Here is a 19,985-nt window from a genome sequence, read left to right as displayed (position 1 = left end):
ATCTGTTATGTTATAGGTTATGGTGTCCTCATGGTCACATATGTCTTTGAGTTTTTGTTATTCCAGTTAATGAGAAACCATTTGACATTCTAGAGATGACTGCATGCAAACATTTATAACTTTTGAGAGAATACAGTGCGGTAGGGAGACTACTATTTTGACATCAGGAGGGTAATACCAAGAGATTGAAGTATGCTTTTTAGCCAGGGTCCCCATGAACAAACCAACTAAAATTAAATAAATCAAATAATTAGCTAGATAAACATCTATTCATTTCAACCAAGCATCCTGTTCATTAATCTCCTGTAACTGAATCTCTGTAATAGCCAATGTATTTCTCTAGTGCAAATACAAGTATTAGCAACTGCACAGATACTTCTTTGTTTATCCAGTAAGCAATCCAGAGAAATTCATTATTTAGCACAACTTTAACAAGAAAGTTTAAAGTCTATCATGTAACCAACCATAGCCTTTACGGTAGAATCTGCTATAGAACCAATTATGGGGGATAAATTTCTAACCATCGCCTCATTTACTCTAAACCATGGCAAAAAAAGACCTAAAAATTATGCCCATTCAGAGGAGTAATGGCTTCCTGGCAATGCTCCCTAACCAATTCTGAACAAGCTCTCTTTAACTTATGAAGTAGGTTAACAGCAGTGGACCAATATTCTGTTTCTGGTATTATAAGGCAACAAATGTCCCATTAAAATTTCTCACCTACGCTGGCCCTTCATCTTTTACCTATCAAGGCCTAAGTTTGTTCTTATATAAGGTTTGGTGCAAAATTCTCTACATATAAAAGTATAACCCATGAGTGCACACAAGAGACCCGTTTTTTATTTTTGTTATTTATAGAGCCATAAAAAAATCTGTGAACTAAGAGTGTCATGATAGCAGAGATGTCTTGATTTTTGATCTTGTGTAAACAGCTATTTACATCAAGGTTGCTGTCTTCTTTTGAGAAGAATCTTCCCTGGTTAGCTTTACCTTAACAATTGCAAGAGATTGGAGGGCCCCTTCTGAGTTATAAGATTATCAAATCAAGGTTCAAGATCCTCAAGTCTTGCTGCAGTGCAGATGCAAGCAGACTCAATCTCTGGGTTCTAGAGTATAAAGAGTTTTACAATCCTCAGTCAGTAGACTATTAGCTTTCTTTACCTGGTGAAAATATGCTTGGCCATAATGCATTAAAGCCTTGCTGAATTTAGTGATAATTAGACTTCAGTAGCAGAAGATGCATGAGGTTCTATTATTAGGGGCATAGGCCTTCCAGTGACTATTTTATAAGGGTCAACACATTTTTTCCACTCTAAGTGGATCTGATTGTCATCAATCTGCAACTGCAAAAGCAATCCAATCAATTTACTTAGCTTTGCTCAATACTAGTGGATCTATAATACTTTATTTAACCGTTTTACAACTATTCTAATGAAATAAGTATCCTTATCATTGGAGACTTTTTCAGAAATGTCCCATGAAGAAAACATGTTTCCTAATATCCTTTAAGCTTCTGTTATAACATCAGCCTTCTTGCATAAGAAAGCTTTTATACTACCAGGAAACATGCATTAAAAATTACAATAAGGCCGGGCGCGGTGGCTCAAGCCTGTAATCCCAGCACTTTGGGAGGCCGAGACGGGTGGATCACGAGGTCAGGAGATCGAGACCATCCTGGCTAACACGGTGAAACCCCGTCTCTACCAAAAAAGACAAAAAACTAGCCGGGTGAGGTGGTGTGCACCTGTAGTCCCAGCTACCCGGGAGGCTGAGGCAGGAGAATGGCGGGAACCCGGGAGGCGGAGCTTGCAGTGAGCTGAGATCCAGCCACTGCACTCCAGCCTGGGCGACAAAGCGAGACTCCATCTCAAAAAAAAAAAAAAAAAAAAAAAATTACAATAAAATATCTGTATAAATGTTTAACTGGCCTACCATGTAGGAGAAATGTACACAAAGTTTCAGTTGTCTTCTTAGGATTGTATGTTTTGTTTGTTAGTTTTTTTGAGATGGTGTAACATATATAATCTACAGTTGCTTCTTGGGGGCATACTAAGCATGTCTGCTAGGTCTAGTTATTTTTACCTTTTTACCTTTTTTGTATCTTTAGTAGAGACAGGGTTTCATCATGTGGCCAGGCTGGTCTCAAACTCCTGATCTTGTGATCTGCCTGCGTCAGCCTCCCACAGTGCTGGGATTACAGGCATGAGCCACCGCGCCTGGCCAATGTTTTAGTATTTTAACACAAAAATGACTCAGAAATGTTATGATTATTATTAAATTACCATAATATGATTTTAATATTTTAAATTATAGAAAAGGATTTTGAAACTATGAAACAGGCATTATTCTCATTGTATTTCCCAGTCATCTTCGCTCTTAAGTAAGCATGCGGCACACAAGGTAGCTATGAAAGGCAGGTTTTGAGTAAGTCGTGAATTTACATACAAGGTGTGGAGCACAGGGCAGAAGAAAAATCCATCCTCTTAAAGAAGAGCGAGGAGGCAAAGCTGGAACAGAGAAGAAGGAGTCATATTGGGCTTGATTCTGTCTGGTAGCTGCCAGTGTAGGCACTGAGAACTTGTTGCCAAGCCTCAACGTGGCCACCCATCCTGACACCTGAGTCCACAGGCTCAAAACCAAAAATTTGCTGAAGTATTGAATTATATTTAAATGATTATTATGAAGACTTTTTTTTTTTTTTCCTTGAGATGGAGGAGTCTTACTCTATTGCCCAGGCTGGAGTGCAGTGGCATGATCTTGGCTCACTGCAACCTCTGCCTCCCAGGTTCAAGTGATTTTCTGCCTCAGTCTCCCAAGTCACTGGGATTACAGGCACCCACCACCACACCCAGCTAATTTTTGTGTTTTTAGTAGAGATGGGGTTTTGCCATGTTGGCTAGGTCTGTCTCGAACTACTGACCTCAAGTGATTTGGCCTCCCAAAGTGCTGGGATTATAGGTGTGAGCCACTGTGCCGGGCCTACAAAGCTATTTCTATTTAACCAACAAGTTAAAAACTACCTTCATTTGCCAAGTATGGTCACATACACATAACACATATAGACATAAGGACAAAAATATAGAAGCAGATCTTATAGCTTTTCTAAACAATTTTAATCTGCTGGCTTTTAAATACTTTTTATTTTTCTCATTTAGCCTATCAAACTTCCAGTTGCCTGTTTCATTGCTGCAAGCAATTTTTATCTAGGCAACAAGTTTGCGTTCCTAATGGGACAACTTAGGTGAAACAAAAAACGTATATTTCTAAAGCACAGAACTAACAATTTAGGCTAAAATGTTGTATTATTTTTTCAACCAACGAAAATACAGTGTAAGTAAAAGTTGAGTTAAGAGAAGATGGTCAGAAAAGCATATTAAATGTATGACTTGTGTAAATTTAAAACAATTCTATTTTTTTTTTTTTCTGTCACCCAGGCTGGAGTGAAATAGCCTGATCTTGGCTCACTGAAACCTCCGCCTCCTGGGCTCAAGCAATTCTATTGCCTCGGCCTCCAAAGTAGCTGGGATTACAGGCACCTGCCACCACACCTGGCTAATTTTTTTATTTTTTTGTATTTTTAGTAGAGATGGGGTTTCACCATGTTGGCCAGGTTGGTCTCAAATTCCTGACCTCAAGTTATCCACCCTCCTCAGCCTCCTAAAGTGCTGGGATTACAGGCATGAGCCACAATGTTCAACCAAATATTTTTAATGTATTGCAGACACCTTACAAATGGAGATTTCCTTTATAGACATAGATTTTTTTTTTTTTTTTTTTGGACAAAAGGATTTCAAGATAAATTTCAGGAAGTCGTAATTTAGTTCAAAAGGTGGTCTTTCTAACTTTGCTACTGTTTCTTAGCTATAATTACTGAGTTCAGCATGGAGCCTATTAAGAAATAGAGCCAAGAAAAAATTCTCTAAGGCTGGACTAAGCATGGATAAATCTGACAAAGAAGCAAGCCTGCTTTACCTGAGGGTGTACTTTTACAAGCACTTTATTTAGGATAATTTTCTTTTCACCTTCAAGGAGAAATGTCTACGTATCTGTACAGATTTATCACTATCATCAGTTTCTAATTTTCTTTCACTACGGTTAGAGAACACACATTGCATTTGTTAAATATTTAAATTGTATTTTTTATTTCTATGGCATTGAAGCAGTGCATTGGCGTGATCTTGGGTCACTGCAACTCTACCTCCCGGGTTCAAGAGATTCTCATGCCTCAGCCTCCTGAGTAACTGGGACTACAGGCATGCACCACCACACCCAGGTAATTTTTGCATTATTGGTAGAGATGGGGTTTCACCATGTTGGCCAGGCTGCTCTCAAACTCCTGACCTCAAGTGATCCGCCTGCCTTGGCCTCCCAAAGTGCTGGGATTATAGGCATGAGCCACTGCGCCTGGCCCTGTTTAATCTTTTTTATAAGTAATGTTATTATATATATATATACCTGTGCTTATATTTGTTATATTATTTTCTTTTCTATATATCTCATGCATTTTGTTACATTTTTCTACTTCTGCTTTGTTTTGCATTAAGAGAACAATTACTGTGTAACATTCTAATTTCTTTCATAATTTTCTTCACATATTTTTGGAATTATACCCTTAGTTGTTTCTCTAATTCTTACAATTAGAATTAGAGATGGAGTCTCGCTCTGTCGCTAGGCTGGAGTGCAGTGGCACGATCTTGGCTCACTGCAACCTCTGCCTCCCAGGTTCAAGTGATTCTACTGCCTCTGCCTCTGGAGTAGCTGGAACTACAGGTGTGCACCACCACGCCCGGATAATTTTTGTATTTTTAGTAGAGATGGGGTTTCACCATGTTGGTCAGGCTGATCTCGAACTCCTGACCTCATGATCTGCCCGCGTTGGCCTCCCAAAGTGCTGGATTACAGGCATGAGCCACCATGCCCAGCCTATATTCATATTTTTATACAATTGTTTGAAATGAACTAAAATCATAAAGAAAAAGTAATATTCTTTTATACTTTCTTTTGTAATAACAATTACATTTACCAATACTCTTTGTCATTTTATGTGAATTCAAATTATCTGTGGTCAGTTGATTTTAGCCTTAAGAATCTTCATTCAATATTTTCTGTAAGATGGGTTGGCTAGCACCAAAGTTTCTCAGTTTTTTTGCTCTGGAATGTGTTTATTTTACATTTAGTTTTAATAAATATATTTTCTCAATATAGGATTTTTACATGACAATTTTTCTTTGAGGAATAAAAAAATTGCAATTGATCGTGAAAGGCTTTCAAGAGTTATTAGTTTTAATCATTAAAACCTTAATAACTGAGGCTTATATAGTTTACTAACTAAAGCCTTTATAACTAAGGTCTTAGTTATTAAAACTAAAAAGTTTTAGTTTTAATAAATATATTTTCTTAGTACAGGATTTTTACATGACAGTTTTTCTTTGAAAAATAGAAACGAATTTCAATTAAACTTGAAAGGCCTTTCAAGAGGACAAATCAATACCTAAAAATGCCAACTGGGTTAACATAGGAAGGCCTATCAATGGCAGAACATAATATATTAAATTGGGTTGGAGAGAGCAGTGAGAATAAAACTTGTGGACAATAAAAGTATATAAGGTGAGCCAGGCGCGGTGCTCATGCCTGTAATCCTAGCACTTTGGGAGGCTGAGGCAGGTGGATCACCTGAGGTCAGGAGTTTAAGACCAGCCTGGCCAACATGGTGAAACCTTGTCTCTACTAAAAATACAAAAACACAGCCAGGCATGGTGTCAGGTGCCTGTAATCCCAGCTACTCTGGAGGGTGAGGCAGGAGAACCACTTGAACTCGGGAGGCGGGATTTGCAGTGAGTCGAGGTCACACCACTATACTCCAGCCTGGACAACAAGAGCGAAACTCTGTCTCAAAAAAAAAAAAAAAAAAAAAAAAAAAGAAAATGAAAAATTATATAAGGTGATAAGGTGAGTAGTTCTGACTGAGGTCAAATGAGGAGCTATTATTATTATTATTTTTTTTATTTATTTTTTTGAGACGGAGTCTGGCTCTTGTTGCCCAGGCTGGAGTGCAGTGGCACAATCTCATCTCACTGCAGCCTCTGCCTCCCAGTTCAAGCTATTCTCCTGCCTCTTCGTGATCTGCCCGCCTCAGCCTCCCAAAGTGCTGGAATTACAGGCATGAGCCACCGTGCCCAGCTGAGGAGGAATTTTTTAAAGAATCAAAGATGACACATGACAGCATATCATGCTGAACATAAACCAGCTGAACTGTTGTTCTGTTTTAAGATTCATAGGCTTACAGAAAGAAAAAGATTGCTAAAAAGTGGGTACTTTCCGGCCGGGCGCGGTGGCTCAAGCCTGTAATCCCAGCACTTTGGGAGGCCGAGACGGGCGGATCACGAGGTCAGGAGATCGAGACCATCCTGGCTAACACGGTGAAACCCCATCTCTACTAAAAATACAAAAAACTAGCCGGGCGAGGTGGCGGGCGCCTGTAGTCCCAGCTACTCAGGAGGCTGAGGCAGGAGAATGGCGTAAACCCGGGAGGCGGAGCTTGCAGTGAGCTGAGATCCGGCCACTGCATAAACCCGGGAGGCGGAGCTTGCAGTGAGCTGAGATCCGGCCACTGCACTCCAGCCCGGGCTACAGAGCAAGACTCCGTCTCAAAAAAAAAAAAAAAAAAAAAAAAAAAGTGGGTACTTTCCTGTTAGTGTATGAAATGAAACACTCCTATGAGCATAAGCCGCAGAGGAGATAGAAGAATGGGTTGACCAAATTAACCACAAGAACTGCTCGATACATCGTATCTAAGTAAGATCTCTTTTTTTGTTGTTGTTCATTTGTTTCTTTTTTTGAGACAAGAGTGAAACTCTTGTCTCCCAGGCTGGAGTGCAGTGGCCCGATCTCGGCTCAGCTCACTGTAACCTCCGCCTCCTGGGTTCCAGCGATTCTCCTGTCTCAGCCTCCCGAGTAGCTGGGACTACAGGTGCCCGCCACCACACCCAGCTAATTTTTGTATTTTTAGTAGAGACTAAAAGGTTAACTTTTAGGTTCAACATAGGTTTCACTATGTTGGCCAGGCTGGTCTTGAACTCCTGACCTCAGGTGATCTACCCACCTCAGCCTCCCAAAGTGCTGGGATTACAGGTGTGAGCTACCACGCCCAGCCAAGATCTCTTGAAGAAGACAGGTTATCTCAAAACTCAGGGAGTTTAAAATGGAGGCATTCTGCTCTTAGTAAATGCACCTAAACAAGTTAGTAGAGAGAAGCGGTGAAAAGCAGCCTGTATTTTGCTCCCATGTCTGGTCCACTGGCTCACAGATGTGTTGTCTGCAAGACTGAGGACTTTGCATATGGAAGTCTGATAGAGGTAGCATTTTTCTAATTCCCACAAAGGTACTTTTGGTGTAATTCTGACTGTGAAAAAACTAGAGACCATTGGAGAATATACGTAGAAGACACCCTGAATCACTTCAACCGGTGGGCATACATTGGGAAATCTGGCACTGTTTTCTATTTATTTTAATGTTTTGGTTATTAGGAGGTATTGGTTTTGTTGCCAAAGACTAAGACCATACAATCTACCAGGCCAAAGTTACCTGGAAAAGTGAGCTCACACAGAATAATTTAAAACCCAGTTATTCCTATTGTGTTTTCTAGTAATTCAGTTCAGTTTTTCCTTTTGTGGCTCCATTTCTAATTATCAGAAAGCTAGGGCTTGTCATCCTTACAGAGTTTACATTAAAATTATGGGCCTGGAGGGGGATGAGCTAATGGCATTACTTCCTTGTAAGTATATATTGGGGGCCTCATCCCTCATACATAGACTCACTTCAGGACTCATTTGGGTAAATGTCTATTCGTCAGCATTATTAACAGTGAGAGTTCAAGACTCAGGTAAGTGATGGAATGAGGTAGAATTTTCTCAATAAAGTGCTAAAATAATTCCCTTCTAATAATTTCAGTAATATATCTTACTGAGTAACAGCTAAATGCAGTAGAAGTTTCCAAATTAAAAGATCAATTTCTTGAATTTTATTAGGCTATAAATTTTGAAAGGATTTTAAAAATTTTGAAAGAATTTGTAATATTACCTTTGAATTAGAATTGCATTTACGTTTTCTCATTTTTCTAATTTTAATTTATGGTATATATATAACTAAAATTTTGAATGTTATTATTATAAAAGATATCGGAACTTGTTCAGAATTCAGTCATCCTTTTTTTTTTTTTTTTTTTTTTTTGAGACAGAGTCTCGCTCTTATCGCCCAGACTGGAGTGCAATAGAGTGATCTTGGCTCACTGCAACCTCTGTCTACCTGGTTCAAGCGATTCTTCTGCCTCAGCCTGCTGGGTAGCTGGGATTACAGGCGCTTGCCACCATGCCTGGCTAATTTTTGTATTTTTAACTCCTGACCTCAGGTGATCCACCTTTTGTATTTTTAACTCCTGACCTCAGGTGATCCACCTTTTGTATTTTTAACTCCTGACCTCAGGTGATCCACCTGCCTCGGCCTCCCAAAGTGCTAGGATTACAGGCATGAGCCATAGCACCCGCCCACTTTTTTTTCAGAATTGGAAATACTTTAGTATATTTTATACTCTTTACAACCATTTAAAATTGAGACGTGATAAACCCTAAGATTATTATTCAGCCTTTCTCATTTATTAGCTTGTAGCAGATAACCATAAAAAAGTTTAATTCTGTTATAGCAATTGCTAATACAAAAATGTTCTAATTTTTATAAACTAGAAATATCTGCATTTGGCATTTATTAAATTTTTGTAGAGTTACTAAATAACAGATATAGAAGCTTTTAATAGTAAGTATAATTATAAATATAAACATAAATTCAGTTATAGTATTTCATATCTCATCACGAAACTAAGTTATAAAATATTACTCATGTTAATCGGCTGGGTAACACTTTTTAGCAATAAAAGAATAATAATCTGCAAAAATTGATGAAGATAGCATTCCCTTTTTATTAAAAAAAAAAACTCTGGGCCGGGCGCCGTGGCTTATGCCTGTTATCCTAGCACTTTGGGAGGCTGAGGCGGGTGGATCACCTGAGGTCAGCAGTTTGAGACCAGCCTGACCAACATGGTGAAACCCCATCTCTACTAAAAATACAAAAATTAACCAGACATGGTGGTGCACACCTGTAATCCCAGATACTAAAGAGGCTGAAGCAGGAGAATCGCTGGAATCCAGGATGTGGAGGCTGCAGTGAGCCGAGATGGCACCACTGCACTCCAGCCTGGGTGACAGAGTGAGTCTCTGTCTTAAAACAAAAAAACAAAAACAAAAAAAACTCTGAATTTTTTACTCACACAGTCTCATACAATTTTAAATTTGCAATTTGCTTTTTAAGATATATTCACAAATTTGAAAAGTATGTTTCAATTTTGTTAATAAAATGTATACGTTAATGTTTTATTTCAGTAGGGATAGTGTCCTTTTGTTGTCTATGATTCTTAAAATGTAAGACAGAGAGTATGAAGTAAGGGTACTTTGAAATCAAAAGAAAAAAGATATTGATAATAATTATTTGTGACCAATGAGGGCATAAAATTGTTAAGAAAATTAAACAGTACAAAATTATGTAATCACATAAGTGTCTTAATATTAGATAAGACATTTTAAATTCTGTGTGTCTGTGTTGTGGACTTAGAGATAGTAATGTCAGAGAGAAAAGAACTTCAACTACTTTCAGTGTACATGAAAAGCAAAAGATGCTTTCCTTTAAATTCCAATTTCCAACTTGGAAATATCCCTCCAAATTTAATATTTGACAGTATGACTCTCATTATCTCTTTATTGTTATGCACATGGACATGATGACAAAGGATATTGGAAGCCTTTAGATAAAAAAAGTGTATATTCACTAATAGTTAGGATGATCAGAAAACAATCGACAACAACAACAACAAAAAGAAACAAAAAACTGGCTAGGTGCGGTGGCTCACACCTGTAATCCCAGCACTTTGGGTGGCCGAGGCAGGCAGATTACGAGGTCAGGAGTTCAAGACCAGCCTGACCAACATGGTGAAACCCTCTCTCTACTAAAAATACAAAAATTAGTCAGGTGTGGTGGTGCATGCCTGTAATCCCAGTTACTCAGGAGGCTGAGGCAGGAAAATCACTTGAACCCGGGAGTTAGAGGTTGCAGTGAGCCAAAATTGAGCCACTTCACTCCAGCCTGGGTGACAGAGTGAGACTCTGTCTAAAAAAAACCAAAAAACAAAACAAAACAAAAAACATAAAAAAACTTCCATTAGAACTTTTACGATTTTCTAATATTGGCAACACAGTATTTGTGACCAAGTCCCTCCAGAGTCTTTCTGTGTGCTACTTTTGCCTATGCTTCCCCTGCCTATGCTTTTTCCTAGGGCATCTGAGAATTAAGTGTCTTGAAATTAGCAATATGCTTGTCAGCAACAATTGTGTTTTCAGTTAGACCCTATACTAAGTCTAATTTCTAATAAATTGTTTATGTATTGCAGTGATTTGATGACGTGATGATTATAATATTTCTTATTCTGTCATTTATGTGCTTAATAAAGATCGTGCATCTTAAATTTCAGTATCCATAATATTTCATGAAAAAGAATATGAATGATGTCAATCTAATACAGAAGAACTTCTTATAGCTTTAATGCAGCAACAATTGATCAAATGCTTTTTAATAAATGCTACAAATGAAGGCATAGCATCAAGTGATGAGAGTTTAATTACATCAATATTCACATTTCAAAAAATCTAAGCTTATCTCAATATAAAACAATAAACTTCAAACATAATTATAACTCTTCAAAGATCAAACTCTTGCTTCTTTTAGTTTTACATAAAAATAAATTATGTATTTTAACTTTTTTTGAGACAAAGTCTTGCTCCGTCACTTAGGCTGGAGTGCAGTGGCGCTATCTTGAGTCACCGTAACCTCCGCCTCCCGGGTTTAAATGATTCTCCTGCCTCAGCCTCTCGAGTAGCTGGGAGGACAGGCGCCACACCACTATGGTTCTGGTAAATTGTTTTAATTTTTAGTAGATACAGAATTTCATCATGTTTGCCAGGCTGGTCTTGAACTCCTGACCTCAAGTAATCCACCTGCCTTGGCCTCTGAAAGTGCTGGGATTGGCATGAGCCACCCAGCCCTGCCTTAATTTTGGATTAATCTCTATAATCAACACTCTGCTTAATGTCTAAAGTGTTGTGTGTGCCTTAGTGATTTCTCCTGTGAATTATCTGATGATTATTTTGGCTATATTTATTTTTTTACATTTACTGAATCTGAAAAATATCATTTAATGTGAACACTTTGCTGTTTTCTAAAATATCGTTTAATATGAACACTCTGATGTTTTCTGATATTTTTAGAACAAACAGTTTTTCTTCATTTATTATATTTGTAGTGTCTGTCTCCAATACAAATTCTCTAAAGTTGAATAAAGTGTGAGCAACTGTTTGAGGATTTTTCTCCAGCATAATTTCTCCTGTGTACAAAAAGATCCATGATATAAGTGAAGGCATTGAACCCATCTTTGTATTTGCAATGTTGTTCTTCACTAAAATTTTGCAATCTAATCTATATTTTGTAAAATGTTTTTAGACAGTAATTACATTTATAACACTACTAGTCAGTATGAACTCTTCCATATCAAGTAAGATAACAGGTATTACAGACATTGCCACATTGCCACATTCTTCACATCTGTAAAATTTTTCTCAGGTTTAAATTTCCTCATGTACAGTAAGGTATAAGAACTGGTAAAAGACTTTGGCACATTCTTTACATTTGTATGGTTTCTATTGGTATGAGTTGCCTTATGATTAGCAAGATTTGAGTGTTAAAAGCTTTGTCCCATTCTATACATTTTCAGGGTTTCCCTCCGGTATGAACTTTCTTATGTTCATTAAGGTGTGAGCTCTGATTAAAGGCTTTGCCACATTCTTTACATTTGTAGAATTTCTTTCTAGGATGTCTAGTAAGGTATGAAAACCATATAAAAGCTCTGCCACGGGCAGATCACGAGGTCAGGAGATCAAGACCATCCTGGCAAACACGGTGAAACCCCATCTCTATTAAAAATACAAAAAATTAGCCAGGCGTGGTGGCGGGTGCCTGTAGTCCCAGCTACTCCGGAGGTTGAGGCAGAATGGCCTGAACCCAGGAGGCGGAGGTTGCAGTGAGCCAAGATCGCGCCACTGCACTCCAGCCTGGGCGACAGAGCAAGACTCCATCTCAGGAAAAAAAAAAAAAAAAAAAAAAAAAAAAAAGCTCTGCTACATATTTCCCATTTGTATGGTTTCACTGCAGTATGAATGTCCTTATGTTGCATATAGAAACAATTTAAAGGCTTTGCCACACTCTTCACATTTGTAGGGTTTCTCTCTACTACAAAGTATTATACGTTTAGTAAAAGTTAAAGACTGTGACTATGTCACATTTGTCACATTTATAGATTTCTCTCCAGGATGAATTCTCTTATGTTGAGTAAGGGATGAGGACCACTTAAAGACTCTGCCACGTCTTTCACATTCGTTGGGTTTCTTTTCAGCATAAATTCTCTTAATAATAGAAAGGGTAGAGCAAGATTTAACCACTTGGCCACATTCATTACATTTGTAATGTTTCTCTCCAAGATGATTTCCCTTATTTTCAGTCAAGTGTGAGCACTTATTAAAGCCTTTGCCACATTATTTACATTTGTAGGGATTCCATCTGGTATTGATTCTCTGATGTTAACTTAAAATTTAAGACATTTAAAATAATTTGTTACTTTTTTTAACATTTAAAATTACTTTCCCTCCAATATGTCCAGCATGTCTTATGTCTATTTATTATTGAAGATTTACTAAAGACTTTCACACATTTATCACATTGAAAGATTTTGCTATGAATAGTGGATGAACACTGGTTAAGTGCATTGTAACATGCCCCATACACTCACCCACACGTTTTCAGTCTTTTCTTATGTGTAAATTCAGAAGATTGCAGTTTCCATGTCTTCTCAGTATTACACTTTGGAATTAATGTATTGTGCTTTGCCCTGGCAATTTATCTTCAGTGAAATAGAAGACACCATTGGAAGAAAGAAAAAAAATTATCCCACTTACTAGACTCCCGTGAATATGCTTTACAAATCTAATGTATAAAGTTCTACCAAGTACAAGAGCAAGATGGCATAATAAAATACCACAGGTCTTTATATACATATAAACTTAACAAGAATATACTTAACGAAATTCCATTGTAATAATTCTAAAAATTAAGAGTTTGCAGCACCACAGGTAAGCACAATGCCAAGAGCCAAACAGAAGAAGGAAAGTGTGTTACATTTACCCATCACAGTCCTTCTTCCTCTCTAATGCAGCATGATGCCCCTAGAAGTAAACTTCTGACTTCTCCCTCAAGAGAGAAAGAAAATACTGGCACAGATGTCCATAATTCCAGCTTTTAGGGAACTTTTCAAAGACTGCTTTTTGCCTCCTATAACACAAAGTGCTAAAACGAATGGTGCTACACTTTGAATGGCAGGCTGCTTCTGCTGAGAGCAAAGATAAATAATTCTCACAGCAGCACAGAGAGGTCAGTATCACAAATAAACAACAGGTACAGCAAGTGATTATAGTCTCTTAAGAAGAAACACAGACAAACTTCATTAATTTAAAAAATGTACACGCAATTCCAGAGTAGACACATCCTGAAGAACAAGTTTGAGAGGGTTCTAGAATCTCTAGCTTGGTCAACTGGTATCAGACACCCTCATGACAAAGCCACTTTATAAATACTGTGACAGGAAGCTTTTTGTAAATGTACAAATTTCAATAAAAGCTTACAACATATACAAAGTTTCACCATAATATGGCCCCCAAAACCCTCTATAAATATCCATATATCAACCCTAAAGAAATGAAGATATGAATTTTACCTAAAAAATTCAAAATAACTACCTGAGTGGTATTCAATGCATATAATGGGAAACAGACAAGTAAATGAAAGCAGGAAAATGAGACTATCAACCAAAAGATTAAAAGCATAAAAAGAAACAAAAATTATGGAGCTAAACAATATATTAAGATACAATGACTGAAAAATCCTCAAACATAAAGAGAACACTTGTAAAAAATCAAGAAGCTTAACATACTTTAGGATAAACACAAAGTGGCTCATAACAAGACAGATTATAAACAAAAATGGTAAAGTCATAGACAGGCTGGGTATGGTGGCTCATGCCTGTAATCCCAGCACTTTGGGAGACTGAGGCGGGCGGATCACCTGAGGTCAGGAGTTCGAGACCAGCCCAGCCAACATGGTGAAACCCTGTCTCTACTAATAATACAAAAATGATCTGGGCATGGTGGCGGGCACCTGTAATCTCAGCTACTCGGGAGGCTGAGGCAGGAGAATTGCTTGAACCTGGGAGGTGAAGGTTGCGGTGAGCCAAGAATGTACCACTGTACTCCAGCCTGGGCAACAGAATCAGATTCTGTCTCAAAACAAACAAACAAACAAACAAATAAATAAATAAATAAATAAATAAATAAAGTTATAGACAAATACGGAATCTTGGAAGCAGCAAAAGAAATCTAATGTGTTGTCTATAAGTTTGTTCCAATGAGATTGGCAGTGGATTTATCCGCAGAGTCCCTACAGGCCAGAAAAAAGGTTGAGAGATATAGTCAAAGTCCTGGAAGAGAAAAATTTCCAAGGAAGAATACTATAACCAGAAAAATTCTTCTTCAAAATGAAAAAAAAATTACAAGGTAACCAAATGCTCATTGATACTCATATTTCAAAAAATCTAAAATTCTTTCAATGTAAAACAATAAACTTTATTTTATTTTTTTCTTTTTTAAAAATTATTATTATACTTTAAGTTCTATGGTACATGTGCACAACGTGCAGGTTTGTTACATATGTATACATGTGTCATGTTGGTGTGCTGCACCTGTTAACTCATCATTTACATTAGGTATATCTCCTAAAGCTATCCCTCCCCCGCCAACCCCACGACAGGCCCCAGTGTGTGATGTTCCCCACCCTGTGTCCAAGTGTTCTCATTGTTCAATTCCCACCTATGTGTGAGAATATGCGGTGTTTGGTTTTCTGTCCTTGCGATAGTTTGCTCAGAATGATGGTTTCCAGCTTCATCCATGTCCCTACAAAGGACATGAACTCATCCTTTTTTATGGCTGCATAGTATTCCATGGTGTATATGTGGCACATTTTCTTAATCCAGTCTATCATTGATGGACATTTGGGTTGGTTCCAAGTCTTTACTATTGAACAATAAACTTTAAATATAATTACAACTCTTCAAAAACCAAACTCTTGCTTCTTTTAGTCTTACATAAAAATAAATTCTGTATTTTAACTTTTTTTTTTTTGAGAAAGAGTCTCACTCTGTTGCTTAGGCTGGAGTGCAGTGGTGCTATCTTGAGTCACCGCAACCTCTGCCTCCGAGGTTTAAATGAGTCTCAAAATAAATAAATAAGTGAAAACGTACATCGCTAGTAGACCTGCCCTACTAAAAATGCTAAAGGGAGTCCCTTCCATTGAAAATAAAATGCTAGAAAACAACACATCATACGAAAATACATAACTCTCTGGAAAAGCCATATATGTAACACATATATAAAACTGTGCAGTGATAAAATGATGATGCAGCAAACACTGACTATACTCATAAACATGATAGACAAAAAAACAAATAGAGTTATAAACACCTGTTAATATAAAAAGATACAATTAGTGACATCAATAACAAAGTTGAGGGTAGATGTACTTTAAAAAAATTAGGGCTGGGCGCGGTGGCTCACATCTGTAATCCCAGCACTTTGGGAGGCCGAGGTGGGCAGATCACTTGAGGTCAGGAGTTTGAGACCAGCCTGGCCAACACGGTGAAACCCCATCTCTAGTAAAAATACAAAAATTAACTGGGTGTGCTGGCACGTGCCTGTAATCCCAGCTACTCGGGAGGCTGAGGCAGGAGAATTGCTTGAACCCAGGAGGAGGAGGTTTCAGTGAGCTGAGATCGCACCATTGCATTCCAGCCTGGGAGAAAAAGCAAGACTCCGTCTCAAAAAGCAAACAAACAAACAAAAGAATTGGATGCAACTGAAGATCTTTCCAGTTTAAAATATATTGTTGTAACTTTAAGAGGTCTTATGTAATGCCCATGGTAAACATAAATAAACTACCTAGAAAGATATTCCATAAAAAATGAGAAAGGAACTAAAATCTGTCAATATGAAAATAAATGAGACAACAAAGAAGACAAAGTAAAAGAAAAAGAGAATGCAATAGTTACAATAATCGAATAAAATAATTAATAATATGGCAATAGTAAGTCATCTTTCAGAATATTATTTAAATATTTAGGAACTAACTTTCCCAATTAACAATCATATATTGCAAAAAAAATGTTTTTAATTGGATTAAAAGCTCCAACTATATTCTGTGTACAACAGTTTCACTTTAGATCTAATGACAAAAATAGACTAAAAGTGGCAGTATAAAAAAAGATATTTCAGGCCTGGCACAGTGGCTCATGCCTGTAATCCCAGCACTTTGCGAGGCCAAGGTGGGTGGATCACCTGAGGTCAGGAGTTCGAGACCAGCCTGGCCAACATGTTGAAACTCTATCTCTATAAAAAACACAAAAATTCGTCGGGCATGGTGGTGAGTGCATGTAATCCCAGCTACTCGGGAGGCTGAGGCATGCGAATTGGTTGAATCCGGGAGGTGGAGGTTGCAGACAGCCGAGATCACGCCACTACACTCCAGCATGGGAGAAAGAGCAAGACTCCATCTCAAAAAAAAAAACAAAAACAAAAAACAAAAACAAAAAAAAACCCCAGATATTTCAAAAAACAAACAAACATAAAGGTATTTCATGCAAATGTTAACTGAATGAGAGCATAAGAGATCACAATTAATTAGACAAAATACATTTTAAGTCAAAATTTGTCATAGTTCATAAAATATATTTTAATTCAAAACTACAAGAATCAAAAAAGACTTTAATAAAAGAGTTCATTCATTGAAAACCTATGACAATTGTATATGTGTGTCTGTCTGTGTGCTCATGTGAGCATATCTCATTTATATCTCACATCAGGGTTTTTAATTTATAAAGTAAATATTGACAAAATTAAAGTACAAAACACACAGGGAGCAGAAGACTTGAAACACTGTAAAATCACACCTAATAGATGTATATATGGCAAACACTCCACACAACAAAATACACAACCTTCTCAATATCTCATAAAACATTCTTCTTGATACTATACATGTTAGGTCATAAAACAAGTCTTAAACTTTTAAAAATTGAAAACTTACTGATTATTATTTATAACCAAAATGGAATAAAATAAGAGAAGAAAATCTGAAACATTCACAAATATATGGAAATTAAGCAATACACTCTTAAGCATACTCTTCTTTAAGGGTGGGAAGACTTAATATTATGAAGATGTCTTTAGGTAGATGATATACTACTTAAAGTGAGCTACAGATTCAACGCAATCCTTTTCAAATTCTCAGTTTATTTTTGCATAAATAGAAAAAACAACCCCCAAATCATATGAATATGAAGTGACCATGAAGAGCCAAACAATTTTCAAAAATCAAAAGCAATGTTGGAGACATCACACTTTTTTCTTTTTGAGATGGAGTCTCACTCTGTCACAGAGGCTGGAGTGCAGTGGTGTGATCTCAGCTCACTACAACCTCTGCCTCCGAGGATCAAATGATTCTCATGCCTCAGCCTTTCGAGTAGCTAGGGTTACAGGCGTGTGCCACTATGCCTAGCTAATTTTTAGATTTTTGGTAGAGGCATGGTTTCGCCATGTTGGCCAGGCTTGTCTCAAACTTCTGGCCTCAAGTGGTCCACCTGCCTCATCCTCCCTAAGTGCTGGGATTACTGGCGCGAGCCACCATGCCCAGCCTGAACTTCCTGGTTTTAAAATACATTCTGAAGCCATAATAGCTAAAGCAGTTTGATACTAGCATAAAGGCAGACAACTAGAAAAACAAAACATAACAGTGTACTCAGAAATAAAGCTTCCCATATGCAGTCATGTGTTATTTGCATACCCATATTTATTGCAGCATTATTTGCAAAAGAAGATAGGTCAAAGAAGCCAAAACTTTCCTCATCAAATGAATGAATAAATATAATTTGGAATATAAAACTAATAAAATATTACTCAGCTTTTCAAAACCAGAAAAGGTAACATATAAAAAAGATAAATCTTAACAACATGTTAAACAAAGTAGGTAGTCACAAAAACTGGATATTGTCTGAATCCACTTATATGAGATATCTATAAACAAGAAATAAAATGATATTTGGAAAGGTCTAGGTAATAGAAAAACAATGAGTAGTTTTTTCATGTGTATTGAATTTTGGTTTGGAAGACAAAAATGTTCTAAAGATATGTTGTGTGATAATGTCACTATACTTAACATGACTGAACTATACATTAAAAATATTTAAGATTATAAATTTTATATGGTTTTGAACACTATTGAAAATAAACAATAAAAACTAAAAAGATACAGATTTATGAAACTTTTCAAAAATTACCTTTGAATCACAAAGTATTTCTCTCCTACAAAAATAATATGGATTGTCCAATAAACGGATGGAGAAATTAAGACAACTTTCATGACTACTCACCTAGACAGGATGAACAACCATTGATCACCAACCAAAAACAATACATCATTAAAAAAAAAAAGAGAGGGTATGTATACAGGCAAACAAAAGCATAGATAGTTAAATTGCCAAAAGACAATCTGAGTCAAGGAACATAAGTCAAGTGACATATGACATGCATATTTCAGTTTTTCTGAACACCTTCTTTTTCTTTCCTTCTTTTCTTACTTTTTTTTTTTTTTTTTTGAGATGGAGTCTCACTCTGTGGCCCAGGCTGAAGTGCAATGGCTTGATCTCGGCTCACTGCAACCTCTGCCTCCAGGTTCAAGCGATTCTCCAGCCTCAGCCTCCCAAGTAGCTGGGATTACAGGCGTTTGCCACCATGCCTAGCTAATTTTTTGTATTTTTAGTAGAGATGGGGCTTCACCATGTTGGTCAGACTGGTCTCGAACTCCTGACCTCAGGTGATCCACCCACCTCAGCCTTTCAAAGTGCTGGGATTACAGGAGTGAGCCACCATGCCCAGCAACACTTTCTTAAAATATACACAGTTGAATATTTCTATTAAAACTATAATATATAAATAAAAACTAAAACACAAATTATGTAAGGTGGCCTACCCTGAAATTAGAAACACAGAAATATAAAATTGCAAAAGAAATTTAAAAGAAACTTTAAACCATAAAAACCTAAATAAAAAAATAGTGTACTACTTAAGATTTTACCCAGAAAAATTTTTCTAGATAACTACAATTTTCTACTATGACTGGGAATGCGTGAAGAGCACACAGATTTGGCTGGGAATAGTGGCTCATGACTATAATCCCAGCAGTTTAGGAGGCCAAGGCGAGTGGACCACCTGAGGTCAGAAATTCAAGACCAGCCTGGCCAACATGATGAAACCCTGTCTCTACTAAAAATACAAAAATTAGCTAGGTGTGGTGGTGCACGCCTGTATTCCCAGCTACTCAGGAGGCTGAGGCAAGAGAATCACTTGAACCCGGGAAGTGGAGGCTGCAGTGAGCCAAGATCACACCACTGCACTCCAGCCTGGGTGACAGAGAGAAACTCCATTTCAAAAAACAAAACAAACAAACAAAAAAAGACCACAGTTTTAAAATTATTAGTATCACAGTGACAGCAATAACATTTCACCAAAATGCATTATGATTATTTAGTAAAAGCTTTAATAAAAAATTTTAAAGAATAAGCATAAAATGATACCAGAAAAACTTGTTACTAATATATTGCTGCTTTTCTTACACAAACTGGAAAGGCTACAATCCAGCCTTAAGAAGTAACTAAAAGCCTTTTATTTCCAAGTGCA

General features: G+C 37.2%; 1 protein-coding gene across 1 annotated transcript in view; it reads right to left on the bottom strand.

The window, feature by feature from the left end:
- LOC126950207 (zinc finger protein 92) overlaps nucleotides 1-19,985 on the bottom strand; it is a 138,989-nt gene that overhangs the window by 35,209 nt on the left and 83,795 nt on the right. Inside the window, exon 2 of the mRNA XM_050783490.1 lies at nucleotides 2,446-2,507. Within this exon, the coding sequence (XP_050639447.1) occupies nucleotides 2,446-2,479 (34 nt within the window). The 5' untranslated portion in view covers nucleotides 2,480-2,507. The remainder of the gene's footprint in view (nucleotides 1-2,445; nucleotides 2,508-19,985) is intronic.

The sequence above is a fragment of the Macaca thibetana genome, chromosome 3 (assembly GCF_024542745.1).
Source record: "Macaca thibetana thibetana isolate TM-01 chromosome 3, ASM2454274v1, whole genome shotgun sequence".
Taxonomy (NCBI): Eukaryota; Metazoa; Chordata; class Mammalia; order Primates; family Cercopithecidae; genus Macaca; species Macaca thibetana.
This window is presented reverse-complemented; position numbering and strand designations above follow the sequence as displayed.